The sequence below is a fragment of the Mastigoproctus giganteus genome, chromosome 9, assembly GCF_048544385.1.
Source record: "Mastigoproctus giganteus isolate SK-2022 chromosome 9, ASM4854438v1, whole genome shotgun sequence".
NCBI lineage: Eukaryota > Metazoa > Arthropoda > Arachnida > Uropygi > Thelyphonidae > Mastigoproctus > Mastigoproctus giganteus.
Window position 1 is genome coordinate 224235543 of NC_143583.1, and position 17041 is coordinate 224252583.

Genomic DNA, 17041 nt, shown 5'->3' on the forward strand with positions numbered 1-17041 from the left:
GGATGTAGAGCTGCTGGAACGAGTACAGAGAAGGGCAACAAGATTAGTGAATGGAACAAAGGGTTGCTCTTATGAAGAAAGGCTTAAGTTTTGCAAATTACAGAGCCTGGAGACTAGGCATCGGCGAGGTGATCTGATAGAGGTGTATAAGGCTTTGAATGGTTTGAGCATGCTCAATGCCGATGGGATTCTTCCTCTTGCTCAGAATAATCACCTGAGGGGGCATAAATTCAAATTGAGGAAGGACGGATGTCGGATAGATGTGCGGAAATTTGCCTTTAGCCAGCGGGCAGTTGGTTTGTGGAATAGACTCCCATCGCTTGTTGTTGAAGTTGATAGCCTAAACAAATTTAAGGCTCAGCTGGACAGGTATTTCGAACGAACGGAGGGGTGAAATGGGAGTAGTGGTTGTTTTTTTTTTTCTTTTCTTTTTTTTTTGTTTTTTTTTTGGCTGATGCTGAATAAGCTTGCTTTCTTGCATCATATGCCTCTACTAATGCTAATGCTACATTGCCATGGAAGATCTGGAGGAGCAGATACACCTGAACCCACCTGCACCTATTACAACATGGTGCAGATATGTTGACGATATTTTTACTGTAATACCACGTGGCTCTGAAACAGCACTACTGGAATACCTCAACTCCCTATCTAATTTCATCCAGTTTACTATGGAGTTAGAGGTCAATGATATGCTCCTCTTCCTGGATATCTTAGTGCATCGCGTAGGCCCACATCTAGAGACTTTGGTATACCACAAACCAATGTGGTGCAGACAATTCACTAACTACAGATCCGGCCACGCACCAAGTCATCTTAATAGCACTGCCTGCACCCTATTCTCCAGGGCTTGGAGCCATTCCAGCACTGATGCAATTAGTCGTAATGAGATCTCCCGTGTGAAGGCGGACCTAACCAAATGTGGTTATCCATCCCATGTGCTAAGCAGGTGCCTATTACAGGCACAAGAACTCACATCCCACCCAAGACCACCGAACCAAGACGGTATACCGTCCGCCTACATTCCCTATTATCCAGGCATGTCAGGATAGATCTTGAAGATTCTTAGAAATTACAACATCAAATGCGTGCAGTTACCCTGAAGGAACCTACGTTCACTTGTCTCCAGTGTGAAGACCCCTGTCACACCTCTCTTACGTAGCAATGTAGTATATCGCATCACCTATAGAGACTGTGACAGCTGCTACATAGGAGAAACATCAAGACGTCTCCAAGATTGCCTTATGGAACATGACAGAGCAATCCGGCTTGACCAATCCGCAGTCGCGGAACATTTTTGGGCCACCAACCACAATCTTGATCACAAACGTCACTTTGAAATAGTAGACCACTCACGACACTTTCGCCACCGCCTATGGCTAAAGTCACTTAACATATTAAACAATCGAAAGGCAATAAACTGCCACAAAGGCATACGTCTACACCCCATCCTAGAGACAACCGTTTTAATGCTAGATGATCAGTGGAGTAAAACAGCGCATGTCCGTGCAACAACAATAGCAAATGAATAACGTGCCTCACTCAGTTCATTGCACTTATCCGTTGTATTTAAATTCAGTTGAAAAAAGAGACTCGTTAGTCTTGAAAGCTACTGCCTGCTACTTAGTATTATATATTTTATTATTACATTAAACTGGGTTATCATTATACGTATCTATTTTCTCAAAAATAATAGAAAATATAATATAATAAAAATAATAGAAATTAAATAATAGAAAATATAATATAATAAAAATAATAGAAATTAAATAATAGAACATATAATATAATAAAAATAATAGAAATTAAATAATAGAAAATATAATATAATAGAAAATAACTATGCTTTTCTATAATGTGTTGTACCACATATGTTCATAATTCCCTATGTTGATGTAACCTTACTAGCTAGTCAAAATTGGTATGAAACCTCTAACCCTATTGGAGCAAATGCTGTACAGGGGTTAAAACTGAATAAATAAATAAAGTGGGAGAATAGCTCACCATGGGGGGCAAAATTTTTAAATAAAGCAAATACTTATTGACTTGCAGTCTATGCAGCTACAAATTGAATTGTAATGGTAACAGAAAAGGACAGAGCAAGAGAGAGAGAGAGAGAGTTACAGAAGCCAAATACGGAAGAAATTAAAGAAGAACAGTGCCTATGGAAGTATCAATAGATAATAGAGGCAGCAGAACCAAAACATCTATGAGACAGAATGGAGAGTTAATTAATGACCCATGGAGAGACTTTGTCTAAGAAAGTCTCTCCATGGGTCATTAATTAACCTAACTGCCCTATTTTGAATGGAGTACAGAACCCTAAGAATTTTTGGAGGCACTGCCCCAAATGTGGGACCAATATTCTACGGTAGGGCAGATCTGAGATTTGTTCAGAATGAGCAGCAGTTTTGAAGAAAAGTAATGCTAAGAGTGAAAGAGAAAACCCAGTCTTTTAGATGCAGAAGAAGCAATATTTGTGATATACTTATGACAAGACAGAGAGAGAGAGAGAGAGAGAGAGAGAGAGAGAGAGAGAGAGAGAGAGAGAGAGAGAGAGAGAGAGAGAGATTAGAAATCGGGGTAATCCCGAATAGAGATATGTGATCATGTCCAGAAATCTGAGTGTCATCCAAAATAAGCACACCAGCAGAAGAATTCTTTATGTGAAATATATGACAGGACTGACTTTCAGAAGGATCGAAATCAACAAAGTTATCTTCACTCCACTGGAAAATTACACGGAGATCAGCATTTATAGAATTGATAGTAGATATCCGAGAAGCTGTTTGTGCAGGGCAAGGTTTCTCAAAGTGGACAGTGTATGCAATGTGCTGTCATCAGCAAAATTACGGATAGGATTTCCAGACAATGGAAGAAGGTCATTAATATATAAGAGTAAAAGATGGGGGCAAAGCATTAGCAGAGGCGTATGATGCAAGAAAGCAAGCTTATTCCGCATCAGCAAAAAAAAGATGCTTCCCATTTCACCCATCCATTCACTCCAAATGTTTGTATAGTTCTGCCTTGAATTTATTTACGCTGTCAACTTCCACATTGACAGATGGAAGTTTGTTCCAACAACCAACGACCCACTGGCTAAAAGCAAATTTCTGCACATCAATTCTGCAACTGTCTTTCCTCAATTTGCATTTATGTCTCCTCAAGTGATTAATCAGATCACCTCGCAAGTGACTAGTCTCTAGACACTGCAATTTGCAGCACTTAAGCCTTTCTTCATAAGAGCAACCCTTTGTTCCATTCAGCAATCTAACCTCATTGCCCTTCTCTGTACTCATTCCAGCAGCTCTACATGCTTCCTAAAATGAGGCCTCCTAGTACTCAAGGTATGGACTCTCCATTGCCTTATACAAGGGGATAATCACCTCCTTATCCCTGATAGAAAAATTCCTGCATATTATTGACAAGACACCATGAGCTACTCTGTCTACATTGCTCAGAAAACTTCATATCTGACTGCACAGTTACCCCCAGGTCTTTTTTATTCTCTTTCACCCTGAGTGTAGTATCATACAGTTGATTAGTGAACCCAGGGGCTCGCATCTCGTGAGTATGGGCTTGGCAAACCCAGGGTCCTGAGCTGGATATCACCATTCTTCTCTTTCTTGGTGATTCCTTTCTACTTCTGACACACACACACACACACACACACACTCTCTCTCTCTCTCTCTCTCTCTCTCTCTCTCTCTCTCTCTCTCTCTCAGGGTAAGTTGGGGATTTTTTTTTTTTTTTTTTTTTTGGCTGGTGCAGCATAAGCCTCAGGCTTCCTTGCACCATATAGCTAATAATAATAATAATAATAATAATAATAATAATAATAATAATAATAATACTCTGGGTTACTGCTACCCATATGCAGTACCCATATGAAAGAACTGAACATTGGGAGACACCAGCATTAGTGGAGAAATTAGAAGACAGAGAGCCATCTAGCATTGCTTACTGTGAGCAGTCAGAGAGAAAACTGGATACCTAATTACAGAAAACAGTTGGCAAACCATAAAATGGAATCTTATTTAGAAGACTTTTATGCCAAACACGATCAAAAGCCTTTGAAATGTCAAGCCACCACTTGAATTTCACTAAACTTTTGCACTTAATTTGTCCATAGATGGTAGCATAAGCCAGTATGTCACCAGAGAAGAGTATGTCACTGATGGAATCCATATTGGTGATCATTGATCAGATAGAAGGTTTCTAGACAGTTTAGGCACTCTGTGTAGAAGTGCCATGGGACAATAATTGGATGGGAGGGATTTCTCACCCTTTCTAGAACTGGATGGACATAAGAAAATTTCCAAGCAGAAGGGAAAACAGCTTTGGAATAAGAAAAAGAAAAAAGCAATAAAGAACAGGAGTAAGCTCAGGAACACAGCTTTTGAGAATAAGTAGAAAAATACCATCATGACCTGGCACTTTCTTGGCATCAAGACTGTTCAAAATTGTTTTTACATCCTCGATGGAAGATCACAAGTGGGCATTGAAAATTGTACTGGGAATGGTAGAAAGTGGTTTACTAAGCAAGTAAGCCTTATCTTTGGTTGAAGTGGCAATAGAGCAATCTGGCTTTGACAGAGGTGGGAAAAGAAATGAGCAAAAGTTACTGCCAATAGCTTTGGCAAGAGACTAGAATGCTCAACTACCAACTGGACAAGAAAAAAGTTTTCTACTTTTAGCCTGTTCAAAAACTAGCTTGAACTGAGTTATTAAGCAGTTCAAGCTAGATTCTGAACAGACTAAAAGGAGAAAGCTTGCTTCTTGTCCAATTGGTAGTCGAGCATTTCTTGCCAGAGCTACTGGCAGAAACTTTTGCTCATCTCTTTTCCCACCTCTGTCAAAACTGGATGGCTCTATTGCCACTTCATCCAAAGATAAAGCTCACCTGCTAGCATCCTACTTTACTTCTAACTCATTTACAATTGTTACGAGCTTCAGTGTAGATAGAAAATGAACCTCAAGATTTCGATGCAAGCCAATTCCAATATGCAACATTCTTATCTTGAATAGTTTTAGCATATTCATTGGAAAACCAAATTTAGATAAAGGATGAGATTTTGAGGTGTAGTGTGGAATAAAGGATTTCATCTCTATAAGAATAATTTCGCTGACACGATCTTAGCACAGGTTGATATCAGAAAACTTAGTACATTGGTTCTGCAAATTGTAGCACCTGGAGAGTAGGCACCTTCGAGTGATCTGATTGAGGTGTATAAGGCCTTGAATGGGTTGAACAAGCTGAATGCTGATGGAATTCTTCCTCTTGCTCAGATTAAGAACCTGAAGGGGCATAGATTCAAATTGAGGAAAGACAGTTGTAGAATAGATGAGAAATTTGCCTTTAGCCAGTGGGTGGTTCATTGGTGGAACAGACTTCCATCTTTTGTTGTGGAAGTTGATAGCCTAAATAAATTTAAGGCTGAGCTGGACAGGCATTTGGAACGAATGGAGGGGTGAAATGGGAGGTTTTTTTTTTTTTTTTTTTGGCTGATGCTGCATAAGGTTGCTTTCTTGCATCATATGCCTCTACTAATGCTAAATGCTAATTTTGCATTCTTGTAATGCCAAACAACACAAGGTTGATTATGGCAACGAAAGAAAGGCTCCATTGGAGAAGAGACCTTTACCAAGTTGTGATCAGAGATGCCTAGAGGATCACTTACCGGAACCATATACTTGGAAGGGATATTTGTGAGAAAAAGATTCTGGCATTCTGGGAAAAAAGATTCAGGGTATTCTGGCAGGTAAATGAAAAATCCACACAAGGTCATTAGTAACTGCAAAACCCTCAATATCTTGACTGGCTGGGTCTGTGTGACTAGAAAACGGAAGCCAGCTGGAATTGTGAATATTAAAATCACCAAGGAAAATTGACTCACTGTTAGGAAAGTTGGACTGGACAAAGTCAAGTTTCAAAGCGAGGAAGTCAAAGAATTCCAAGTGATTAGTGGAGTTGGAAGAACAATAGAAGAAGCAGATGAAATTGACAGAATGGGGTAGAGAGATTTTATTTGTTATTTGGTTTTTTTTTAGGAGCATTAGCAACTAAGGCCATATTGCTTCGGGATATGCGGTGGTCCTTCCCTGACCTTTCTGCATCCTCCATATTTGGTGGTGACGGGCTCGAACCCCGGTCTAATCAAGAAGCATGTGCTACGCACTGCTGCTCCTTCCCACCTGGCTACGGAGGCGCCTGAGAGATTTTATGACAGAGAAGGTCTGAAAGAGAAGATTCCAAATAACTAAGATAGATTACAGGGAATATCAGAGTGGACATTTGCACAAGTACCACTTTTGAAGCCAAAGCAATTGTACGGCAAATAATTAAGACAACTGAGATGAGCAGTGGTTGAATCAACCACTAATTCTGATTCTGTTAGAAAAAGTATGTGAGGGTTGGCTGACTAAGTGAAAATGAACATCATTGAGAATGGAACTGAAACCACATATATTTGTGAAATGAATAAGGAAGTGGTTGGGTAGTTTAGATCTTTTCACAGATAAGTATGGTCTATTAGTTTGATGATGTATTCAGTAGTAAGAAAAGGTAGGGAGAACATGTTGTATGAAGTATTGAAATTTTTGGATATGGTGTACACACAGAAAGAATATACCCAGCTCCTTGACACAAAATGGGCTCATTAGTGCCCCCCCCCTCCTCACTACTCAGACTCCCTCCAGTCACTATGTAAGGAAGATTGTATCTCACCATGATGCCCATCATAACCTCAAAAGGTGTCAATCATACAGTTGTGGAAGAGATGGGGGCGGTGTAGCCAGAGCTTTGTTCTGGAGAATAACCATGTGTTCCACTAGTTCAAGCTTCCAATAAACAAAGTGGTGGTATTGAACCTGTAGATGAGAGACATCTACCACCTAATATTGTCTGGTAACACAGAGGAGTGGCATTCCTACATGTGGTGTGGATGCCACAATTCGACCCCTACTTATGTTGGCTCGCACCTGGATTGTCACCTGCAGTATACTATTTAATATATTTATTTATAAATTTAATATATAAATGTGTACACCTCCAGTATATTAGATATATTTGTATTATTATTTATATTATTACGTTATTTGTTTACAGGTTATGAAATAGACGGATTAGAAAACATTCCATCTGAAGGTCCAGCACTGATAGTTTTCTATCATGGTGCCATGCCTGTAGACTGGTATTATCTCTTAGCAAAGGTTATCCTCCATAAAAGAAGACTTATAAGAGCTGTAGGTGATAAATTTCTTTTCAGATTACCAGGTAATATATTTTACACAAATATCCTTGAGACAAATATACTTAAACAGGTTCTTAATCTTGTTCAATGACTCTTGTTAACAGGTATGATTGATGATTCATGCAGTATGATTGATGATTTTTGAGGTTATGATGAATGTCATGGCGAGATCCAATATTCCTTACATTTCGAGGGTACAGCTCTAAAACGGTGTTCGCAGGCCGGCCGCTAGTTAGTACACCAGACTGAACCTATTGGTAACTCTCTAGGAAGCTTCCAGATCAGCTAGTGTATAATCTTGCTACCTCTACTTTGCCAGATAGTGACTGGAGGGAGTCCGAGTAGTGTGTATGCGGGGAGCATTGTCGAGGCCATGTTATGTCAAGGATCTGGGTATATTCTTACCACATGTACGCCATATCCAAAAATTTCATTACTTCATACAGCATGTCCCACCCACTTTTTCTTACTATTGAATACACCATGAATTGTCAAAATAATAGAGCAAGCTTATCTGCGAAAAGATCTAAACCTCCCAAGGACTTCCTAATTCATTTCACAAATATACGTGGTCTCAATTCTAATCTCAACGATGTCCATTTCCACTTGCAGTCTTCCAAACCCCATGTACTTTTTCTGACTGAATCTCAGTTATCAGTTGATTCAACTACTGCTCATCTCAGATGTCCAAATTATTTGCTGTATGATTCCTTTCGCCTCAAAGGTGGTACTTGTGCATATGTCCGTTCTGATATTCCCTGTCAGAGACTTGGCAATTTGGAATCTCCTCTCTTTGATCTTCTCTGGCTTAAAATCTCTCTACCTCATTGTATAAAATTCATCTGTTGTCTCTACCGTTCTCCCAACTCCACTAATCACTTGGAGCTCTTTGACTTCCTCTCTTTGCAACTTGACTTTCTCCAGTCCAACTTTCCTAACAGTGAGGTAATTTTCCTTGGTGATTTTAACGTTCACAACTCCAGCTGGCTTCCGTTTTCTAGTCACACCGACCCAGCAGGTCGAGATGCTGAGGCTTTTGCAATTACTAATGACCTAGCACAGATTGTTCATTTACCTACAAGAATACCGGACAATCCTAATCATACAGCCAATACGCTTGATCTTTTTCTCACAAACAACCCTTCTAAGTACAAGGTTGAAGTGAGAGGTCCTTTAGGCACTTCAGATCACAACTTGGTGATTGCCTCTTCTCCAATGGAACCTTTATCTCATGGCTATTCCCAACCTCGTATTGTTTGGGATTACAAGAATGCAAAATGGGATGACCTGCGAGACTTCTTTTCTTCTTTTCCTTGGTCTGATTACTGTTTCAAAACTTCTGATGTCAACGTTTGCTCAGATCGTGTCAGTGAAATTATTCTTGCAGGAATGGAATCCTTTATCCCACACTCCACTTTAAAATCTCGTCCTTTATCTAAACCTTGGTTTTCCAATAAATGTGCTAAGGCTGTCCAAGAGAAGAACGTTGCATATCGTAATTGGCTTGTTTCCAATTCTTCAGTTTCATTTTCTGCCTACACCAAAGCTCGCAACAATTGTAAAGCAGTTATTAATCAGTCCAAACTAGAGTTTGAACAGGCTAAGAGTAGAAAACTTGCTTCTTGCCCTAATGGTAGCCGAGCATTCTGGTCTCTTTCCAAAGCTATTGGCCGCAACTTTTGCCCATCTCTGCTCCCACCTCTGTCCAAACCAGATGGTTCTGTTGTCACTTCAGCCAAGGATAAAGCTGACCTGTTAGCATCCCATTTTTCTTTGAGCTCATGTATTAATGATCTTGGTAAAACACCTCCCACCATTCCTAACACGCTCCATTCAATGCCTCCTGTGGTCTCTCGTCAAAAGGATATCAGAAGGATTTTGATGAACCTTGATGCTAAGAAAGCTCCAGGTCCTGATGGTATTTCTCCACTTGTTCTCAAAACCTGTGCTCCTGAACTTACTCCTATTCTTTGCCGCCTTTTTTCACTTTCTTATTCCAAAGGTGTTTTTCCTTCTGCTTGGAAATTTGCTCATATCCAGCCAGTTCCTAAAAAGGGTGACAAATCCCTCCCATCCAATTATCGTCCCATTGCAATTACTTCTACTCTTTCTAAAGTAATGGAGAAATCAATTAACTGCCAACTCTTAAACTACCTAGAAACCTTCCGTCTGATCAACGATCGCCAGTATGGATTCCGTCAGTGTCGATCCACTGGTGATATTCTGGCTTATGTTACCCATTTATGGACTAATTCAATGGAAAGGTTCGGTGAAACACAAGTAGTTGCTCTTGACATCTCAAAGGCTTTTGATCGTGTTTGGTATAAAGGTCTTCTAAACAAGCTTCCATCTTATGGTTTGCCAACTGTTTTTAGTAATTGGTTATCCAGTTTTCTCTCTGATCGCTCACTGAGGGTGATGGTAGATGGTTCTCTGTCTTCTAACTTCTCCACTAATGCCGGTGTCCCCCAAGGTTCAGTTCTTTCCCCCACTCTTTTCCTCTTGTATATCAATGACCTTCTTCCATTGACTGGAAATCCTATCCATAGTTTTGCCGATGATAGCACATTGCATTCAACTTTCCATTTTGAGAAACCTTGTCCAGCTCAATCAGCTTCAAGTTCTCGAAAATCTGCTGCCAATTCCTTAAATGCCGATCTTCAGGTAATTCTCCAGTGGGGCAAAGACAACTTAGTTGATTTCAACCCTTCTAAAACTCAATCTTGTCTTATATCTCGCAAAAAGGATTCTTCTGCTCCTATGCTTATCTTTAGTGACACTCCGATTTCTAGGCAAAATGATATATCTCTTTTGGGGATTACCCTGACTTCTAATCTCTCTTGGCACAAGCACATTACAAATATTGCTTCCTCTGCATCTAAAAAACTTGGTTTTCTCTTTCGCTCTCGGCGTTACTTTTCTCCCAAACAGCTGCTCACTCTGTATAAATCGCAAATCCGCCCTGCCATGGAATATTGTTCCCACATCTGGGGTGGTGCCCCCAAAACCTCTCTCAGGCTTCTTGATTCCATTCAGAAGAGGGCAGTTAGGTTAATTAATGATTCATCTCTAACAGAGTCTCTCCACTCGCTTTCTCATAGACGCACTGTTTCTGCTGCATGCCTCTTCTACAGATACTTCCATGGGCACTGTTCTTCTGAATTGGCTTCTATAATTCCCGCTCTCTCTTTCAAAACAGTCCGAACACGTGCCGCCACCAGCCAACATCCATTTACTGTCCAACTTCAAACCCACAGAACCAACTTTTCATCTTCCTCATTTATTCATTCAACTGCCGTTTTCTGGAACAACCTTCCTTCATACGTATTTCCTGAAAATTACAATCTACAGAAGTTCAAGTCCAATATCAACAAATATCTTCTTTCGTCTTCTCAACCTCCAACCCAAGCACGGTACTAAGTACTATAGGTTCTAATACCTCTCGTGTTTGGGGTTCTCATAAAAAAAAAAAAAAAAAAGGTATACTTAATCTTGTTCAATGACATTTCCTTTAAAACATGTGAAAATTTGATGAGCAGTGGTTGATTCAACCACTGCTCATCTCAGTTGCCCAAATTATTCGCTGTATGATTCCTTTCATCTCAAAGGTGGTAATTGTGCATATGTCTGTTCTGACATTCTCTGTCAGAGACTTGGTAATTTGGAATCTCCTCTTTTCAACCATCTCTGACTTAAAATCTCTCTATCTCATTCTGTTGTCTCTACCGTTCTCCCAACTCCACTAATCACTTGGAACTCTTTGACTTCCTCTCTTTGCAACTTGACTTTCTACAGTCCAAGTTACCTAACAGTGAGATAATTTCCCTCGGTGATTTTAATGTTCACAACTCCAGCTGGCTTCTATTCTCTAGTCACATAGACCGAGCTGGTCGAGATTCTGAGGCTTTTACAATTACTACTGACCTCACACAGATTGTTCATTTTCCAACCAGAATACCAGACAATCCTAACCATACAGCCAACATGTTTGATCTTTTTCTCACAAACAACCCCCTTCTAAGTACACAGTCGAAGTGAGTGGTCCTTTAGGCACCTCAGTTCACAACTTGATGATTGTCTCTTCTCCAATGGAGCCTTTCATCATCAGCCATTATCAATCCACTACAGGATGAAGGCCTCTCCAGCAACTTTCCAGTTCCTTCTGTTTTGTGCAATGGCCATCCATTTACTACCAACAAACTCATGAATTACATCTGCCCATCTCCGTCATTGTCTTCCAGGTTTTGGCTAGGGTAAAGAAAGCCTGCACGAGAATGACGAGGAACATCGGATAACTTAGGCGGAAAATTAGTTTCCCGATATGGCACTCTAGCGCTGCTCGCTTGATAAACAGACGGTAGGTGTTATTGGTCTGGAGCAGAAATCGAGAAGGATATATTGATTGACAGGTAGGCATGACAAACAATGAAATGATTGGTGGTAGGCGCGACAGACAACAAGCTTTGTGTAGTCATTGGTTGGCATTATGATGTGTATTTACCAGTAAAGAACAGTGCATAATAGTTTTTTAATGAACGGTGAACAGGTAATAGTAGCAATGTATCTTTTAAAGATGGAAGAAATTTGTAAGGAAAATAAAACGTTGCTTGATTTTTTGATGAAAACTAAATTGATAAGACTGAAATTGTGCTGTTTTAAGTGCAATGATTATTTTCAACTAATTGAATCACGAACAGAGTCATGTGGAAAGTTGTGGTGTTGTAAAAAATGTTCTTCGCGAGTTTCTTTATTGAAACATAGTTTTATGGAAAATACAAAACTTTCATTGAAAAAGATAACGTACATTATATACTTTTGGTCAACGTGCACGCCAGTAACTATGACAGCATTCCATCTGGAGATTTCGAAAGTGACAGCAATTAAGTTTTATAAGAAACTAAGAGATATTTGTGAATTGCAGTTGATAAAAAAACCCATTGAGTTCGGTGGATCGGGGGAAAATTGTAGAAGCAGATGAAACTGTATTGGTAAAACCAAAACATCACAGAGGACGAAATTTAACTGCTAAGAAGAAATGGGTGTTTGGTGTGTTCGAAAGAGAATCTAAATTCGTCATCATGAAATTGATAAAAAATCCGAAAGCAAAAACTCTTTTGCGCATTATTAGAAAAGTAGTGAAGAAAAATACTACCATCATAACAGATGAATGGCACACATATAGCTGTATTACGGCCTTAGAAAAAAAGAGTTACAAACATTTAACAGTGTATCAAGGAACATTTTGTAGATCCACATACAGGAGCACATACGAATAATATCGAAGCCCAGTGGAAGAAACTAAAAAGTGTAACTAAAAGAGTAAATGGCAGCTGTAAACATATGTTGATGGGTCACATCAATGACTATATGTGGCATCAAATTTAAGGGAAAAATCATGAAGATACTTTTCACAATATTGTTACTCAAATTGCAAATAGCTATTCAGGTCCAACTGTATGATTTGTACTCATGAATTTTTTTTCTGAGAAAGTTGTGTTCCGTTCATTTTTATGTTCTTCATTGTGTTTTTTTTTTCTCATTATTAAAAGCAGATTTTTGGAGTTGATGAGTGTTTTTATTGTATTATTGATTTAGGTTTGGTTACGAAAAAAAGAAAAAGGTGTCTTTGTTTTTCGTTGTATTTCATAACCTGAGCTTAAATGGTGGGTTAGGAAATAAAAGAAAAGGTTTCCTTGTATTTCGTGACCTAAACTTGTATTTCCTTGTATTTCCCAACCTAACATTGTTAGGTTGGGAAATAATAGAAAAAGAAAGAAAGATTCTTTATATATATATATATACTGAATAGCTATTAAGGTGCTGATTGACATTATGATACATGTGTATCCACACTAATATTTTGTTAATAAACAATTTATGTGCTAGTCCATCCATGATTCCAAAGAAAAAAGGTTAGGTTACCCTCTCCACTTCGGGAGGGGTTCAAGCTCCTGTGGGATTCAAGTCGAGGTAACCTGACCTTTTTTCACCATTACGAAATACTGTAATGGTGAAAAAAGGTTAGGGCATGTGCGATTAGGACAAGTTACCATTAGTGCTGCTGAAGTGATACTAAACCAATGTTATCGTGTGCTGTGTTCACGCACCAATCAGCACATCGTTTGCCACGCCTACCTGTCAATCAATATATCGTTCTCGACTTTGCTCCAGACTGATAACACCTACCGTCTGTTTACCGAGTGAGCAGCGCTAGAGTGCTGTATCGGGAAACTAATTTTCCGCATAAGTTATCTGACGTTTCTCATCGTTCTCCTTCATTTCTTTACCTTCGCCCAGGTTTTCTTCTAGCTCCTCTTGGGTACCATTCTGTTATTCTCTTACTCCATCTGTCATCATGTCTTCGAGCTATGTTCCCTGCCCAAGACCATTTTAGTTCTTTAGTTCTGATAAGAATGTCATGTCCTTTACTTGTGTTTCTCTTCTTATCTAACAGTCTGATTCCCAATATAATTCGTTTCATTCTTTGCTCTGTCGTTCTTAGCTTCTCTTCCATTCTTTTGGTGAGTATCCAAATTTCACTTCCTTAAGTCATGGTGGGTAGTATACATTGGTTCATTATTTTACGTTTCAGACAAATTGGGATATTGCTCCTCAGTGTGTGACTATATTTCTTGAATGCCATCCATCCAAAATTATTCTTCTCTTAACTTCCAGCCATTTATCATTATTACAGTTGATGACTTGTCCCAGATAAGTATATGACTCCACCTTTTTAATTACTGCTCCTTCAATCATTATATCCCTTTCTATGGCATACTTGTTCATCATTACTTTTGTTTTAGCCATATTCATCTTTAGTCCAAAATCCTTACTAACTCTGCATAACTAAATAAGATTTTCCTCTAATTCTTTGGGATCGTGGCTTATGACCACAATGCCATTTGCAAATTGTAAATGGTTTAGGTACTCTCCATTCACATTGACTCCTTTCTGCGACCAGTCTAATCTTCTGAAAGCTTCCTCATGGTCAGCAGTAAACAACTTTGGAGATATTGTGTCTCCTTGTGGAACTCCTTTCTCAATTTTAAATTTGCTACTGTCTTTGTCTAGTCTAATAAAAGAGGTAGCGTTCTTATATATTTTCTTCAAAATCATGATACATGGGGTATCTATGCCTTGTCTTTCCAGTGCCTGAAATATTGCATTATGCTGTATATGGAGTCAAATGAATTTCTGTAATCCACAAATCCCAAGCATAATGGTGTTTTATATTCATTTGCTTTCTCCATTAGCTGTGATATTACGTGAAGGTGATCCATAGTTGAGAATCCTGTCCTAAAGCCAGCTTGCTCTTTCGGTTGATTCTCATCAAGTATTCTTTCTAATCTGTAACTTGTAGATGTGGGATAGCAAGCTAATTGGCCTATAATTTCAAATTTCTGATTTATCTCCTTTCTTATGCAGCAAAACTATGGTTGCATTATTCCACTCCTTAGGCATCACGCCTTTTCTAATGCATTTTGTGAAGAGTCTTGCCAACTTTTGTGCCATGTCTCTTCCTCCCAATTTTAACAACTCTACAGTAACATCATCTTCCTCCAGGGCTTTCTGATTCTTCATTTTCTTCAACGCATGTTCTACCTCATCAGGAAGGATATTGGATATGTCGTATGTGTTAGTGATTTGTGATCCATCTTCCCCACTGCTGGCATCATTCTCTTGCTCCTTGTATAATTCTCTATAGTAGTCTTCTGCTATTTGAATTATGCCTTCTCTGCTATTTATAAGTATATCATTGCTATTCTTCCATTTCAGTTTCATTTGTCTTTCATTTACTTTCAATTTTCTTCTTGTCAGTGTTTAACCTGCTCTTCATTTGTCATCTTCGGTTCATCACGACAAGTGTTTCTTGACTAATTTTTTCTTCTTTGAATTTATTTTTACCTATAGTCTTTATCATTTTCAGAAAGTTGTAATATTCCTCATCAATATCTTGGTCCTGAGCCGTCTGCAGAATCTCAAACTTGTTCTTAAGTTCCAGTACATACTGCTTTTTCTCCTCTTCTGTTATCTCAAAGACCTTCTTATTATTATTTACTCGAGTCAGTTTTTTCCTTTCTTTTCTTACATCTATATTAAGTGTGCATCTTATGATTCTGTGATCACTTTCAACATTTACCTTGTTCAGGACACTAACATCATTCACGATATATCTTCTGTTAGTGAGGATGAAGTCAATTTCATTAGTTTTTAATCTATTTGGGCTCTTCCATGTCCACTTTCTGTTCACCCTTTTCTTGAAAAAAATGTTCATTACTGACAATCCTCAAGATTCTGCAAATTCCACAAGTCTTTCACCTCTTTCATTTCTTTCACCAATTCCAAAATTTCCTATAGTTCCCCTTTCTGCACTGTTTTGTCTCTTTACAACCTTTAGCATTGAAGTCCCCCATAATGATAGTGTAGTGGGTTTTCTGCTCATCTAGGAGACTCAATTTCGTTGTACATTTCTTCCACCTCTTCATCATCATGGCTAGATGTTGGTGCATAAATCATTATAACCTTTAGCTAGTACTTCTTAGAAATCATGAGTGGTAGTCTTGACACCCTTGGTGATGTACTTTTGAATACCAAAATGTTTTTTTTTTATATCTTTATGGACCAGAAAGCCAACTCCACCTTCGCTCCTTTCACTGTTTCCATTGGTGTACAGCAGACTTCCACTTGATAAACTTATAAGTGATTCATTTCTTCTTCTTGTTTCAGCCAAACCAATGATATTCCAATTCACATTTTCTAATTCCTTTTCCAGCTCTAATAATACTGTCTTCACCAATGAGTGATCTTACGTTGTAACAGGCCAAGTTCAATTTCTGTTCATGGCAGCCTGGTTGTAACCAGAGATTCTTAGCACCCTCTGCTTCCACTCTGATCCTCTCGCTGCTGTAAGAGGGGGGAGTGAAAGCCACTGGGGACTGAGGGAGATTTGTTTCATTGTGCTCTTATGGGTTTGGTCTTTTCCTCTTCACGCTGACTAGCATTCTTGAAGAGAACCACTCTACACGTTTGTTGCCACCTAAGTGACATAACAGGGCTTACCATCGAGAAGGTGTACATGAGTGGATTTTAGGGAGGCAGGCCAACCGGACTTCTCCTAAATCTTCTGAGATAGAAAGATATTGGATCCATCAGTGTTTTAGACTGAGTGTCTGATAACACACAGAATGCCCGTTCCCCTCTAAGCCCCATGGAGCCTTTATCTCATGGCTATTCCCAACCTCATGTTGTTTGGCATTACAAGAATGCAAAATGGGATGACCTGCGAGACTTCTTTTCTTCTTTTCCTTGGTCAGATTACTGTTTCAAAACTTCTGGTGTCAACATTTGCGAAGATCATGTCAGTGAAATTATTCTTGTAGGAATGGAATCCTTTATTCCACACTCCACTTTAAAATCTTGTCCTTTATCTAAATCTTGGTTTTCCAATAAATGTGCTAAGGCTGTTGAAGAGAAGAATGTTGCATATCGTAATTGGCTTGTTTCCAATTCTTCAGTTTCATTTTCTGCCTACACCAAAGCTCACAACAATTGTAAAGCATTATTAATCAGTCCAAACTAGATTTTGAACAGGCTAAGAGTAGAAAACTTGCTTCTTGCCTTGAATGCGTAGCCGAGCATTCTAGTCTCTTGCCAAAGCTATAGGCCGCAACTTTTGCCCACATCTACTCCCACCTCTGTGAAAACCAGATGGTTCTATTGTCACTTCACCCAAAGATAAAGCTGACCTGCTAGCATCCCATTTTTCTTCCAACTCATGTATTAATGAC

The 17041-nt window shown here is 39.0% G+C and overlaps 1 protein-coding gene across 2 annotated transcripts in view; it reads left to right on the forward strand.

Moving 5' to 3' along the window:
- The window catches only part of LOC150081136 (DGAT1/2-independent enzyme synthesizing storage lipids-like), a 199629-nt gene that overhangs the window by 75757 nt on the left and 106831 nt on the right, over nt 1-17041 (forward strand). For both annotated transcript variants that reach the window (XM_090380602.1, XM_090380603.1), the window contains one exon: nt 7109-7276. In XM_090380602.1, coding sequence (XP_090236728.1) covers nt 7109-7276 — 168 coding nt within the window. The remainder of the gene's footprint in view (nt 1-7108; nt 7277-17041) is intronic.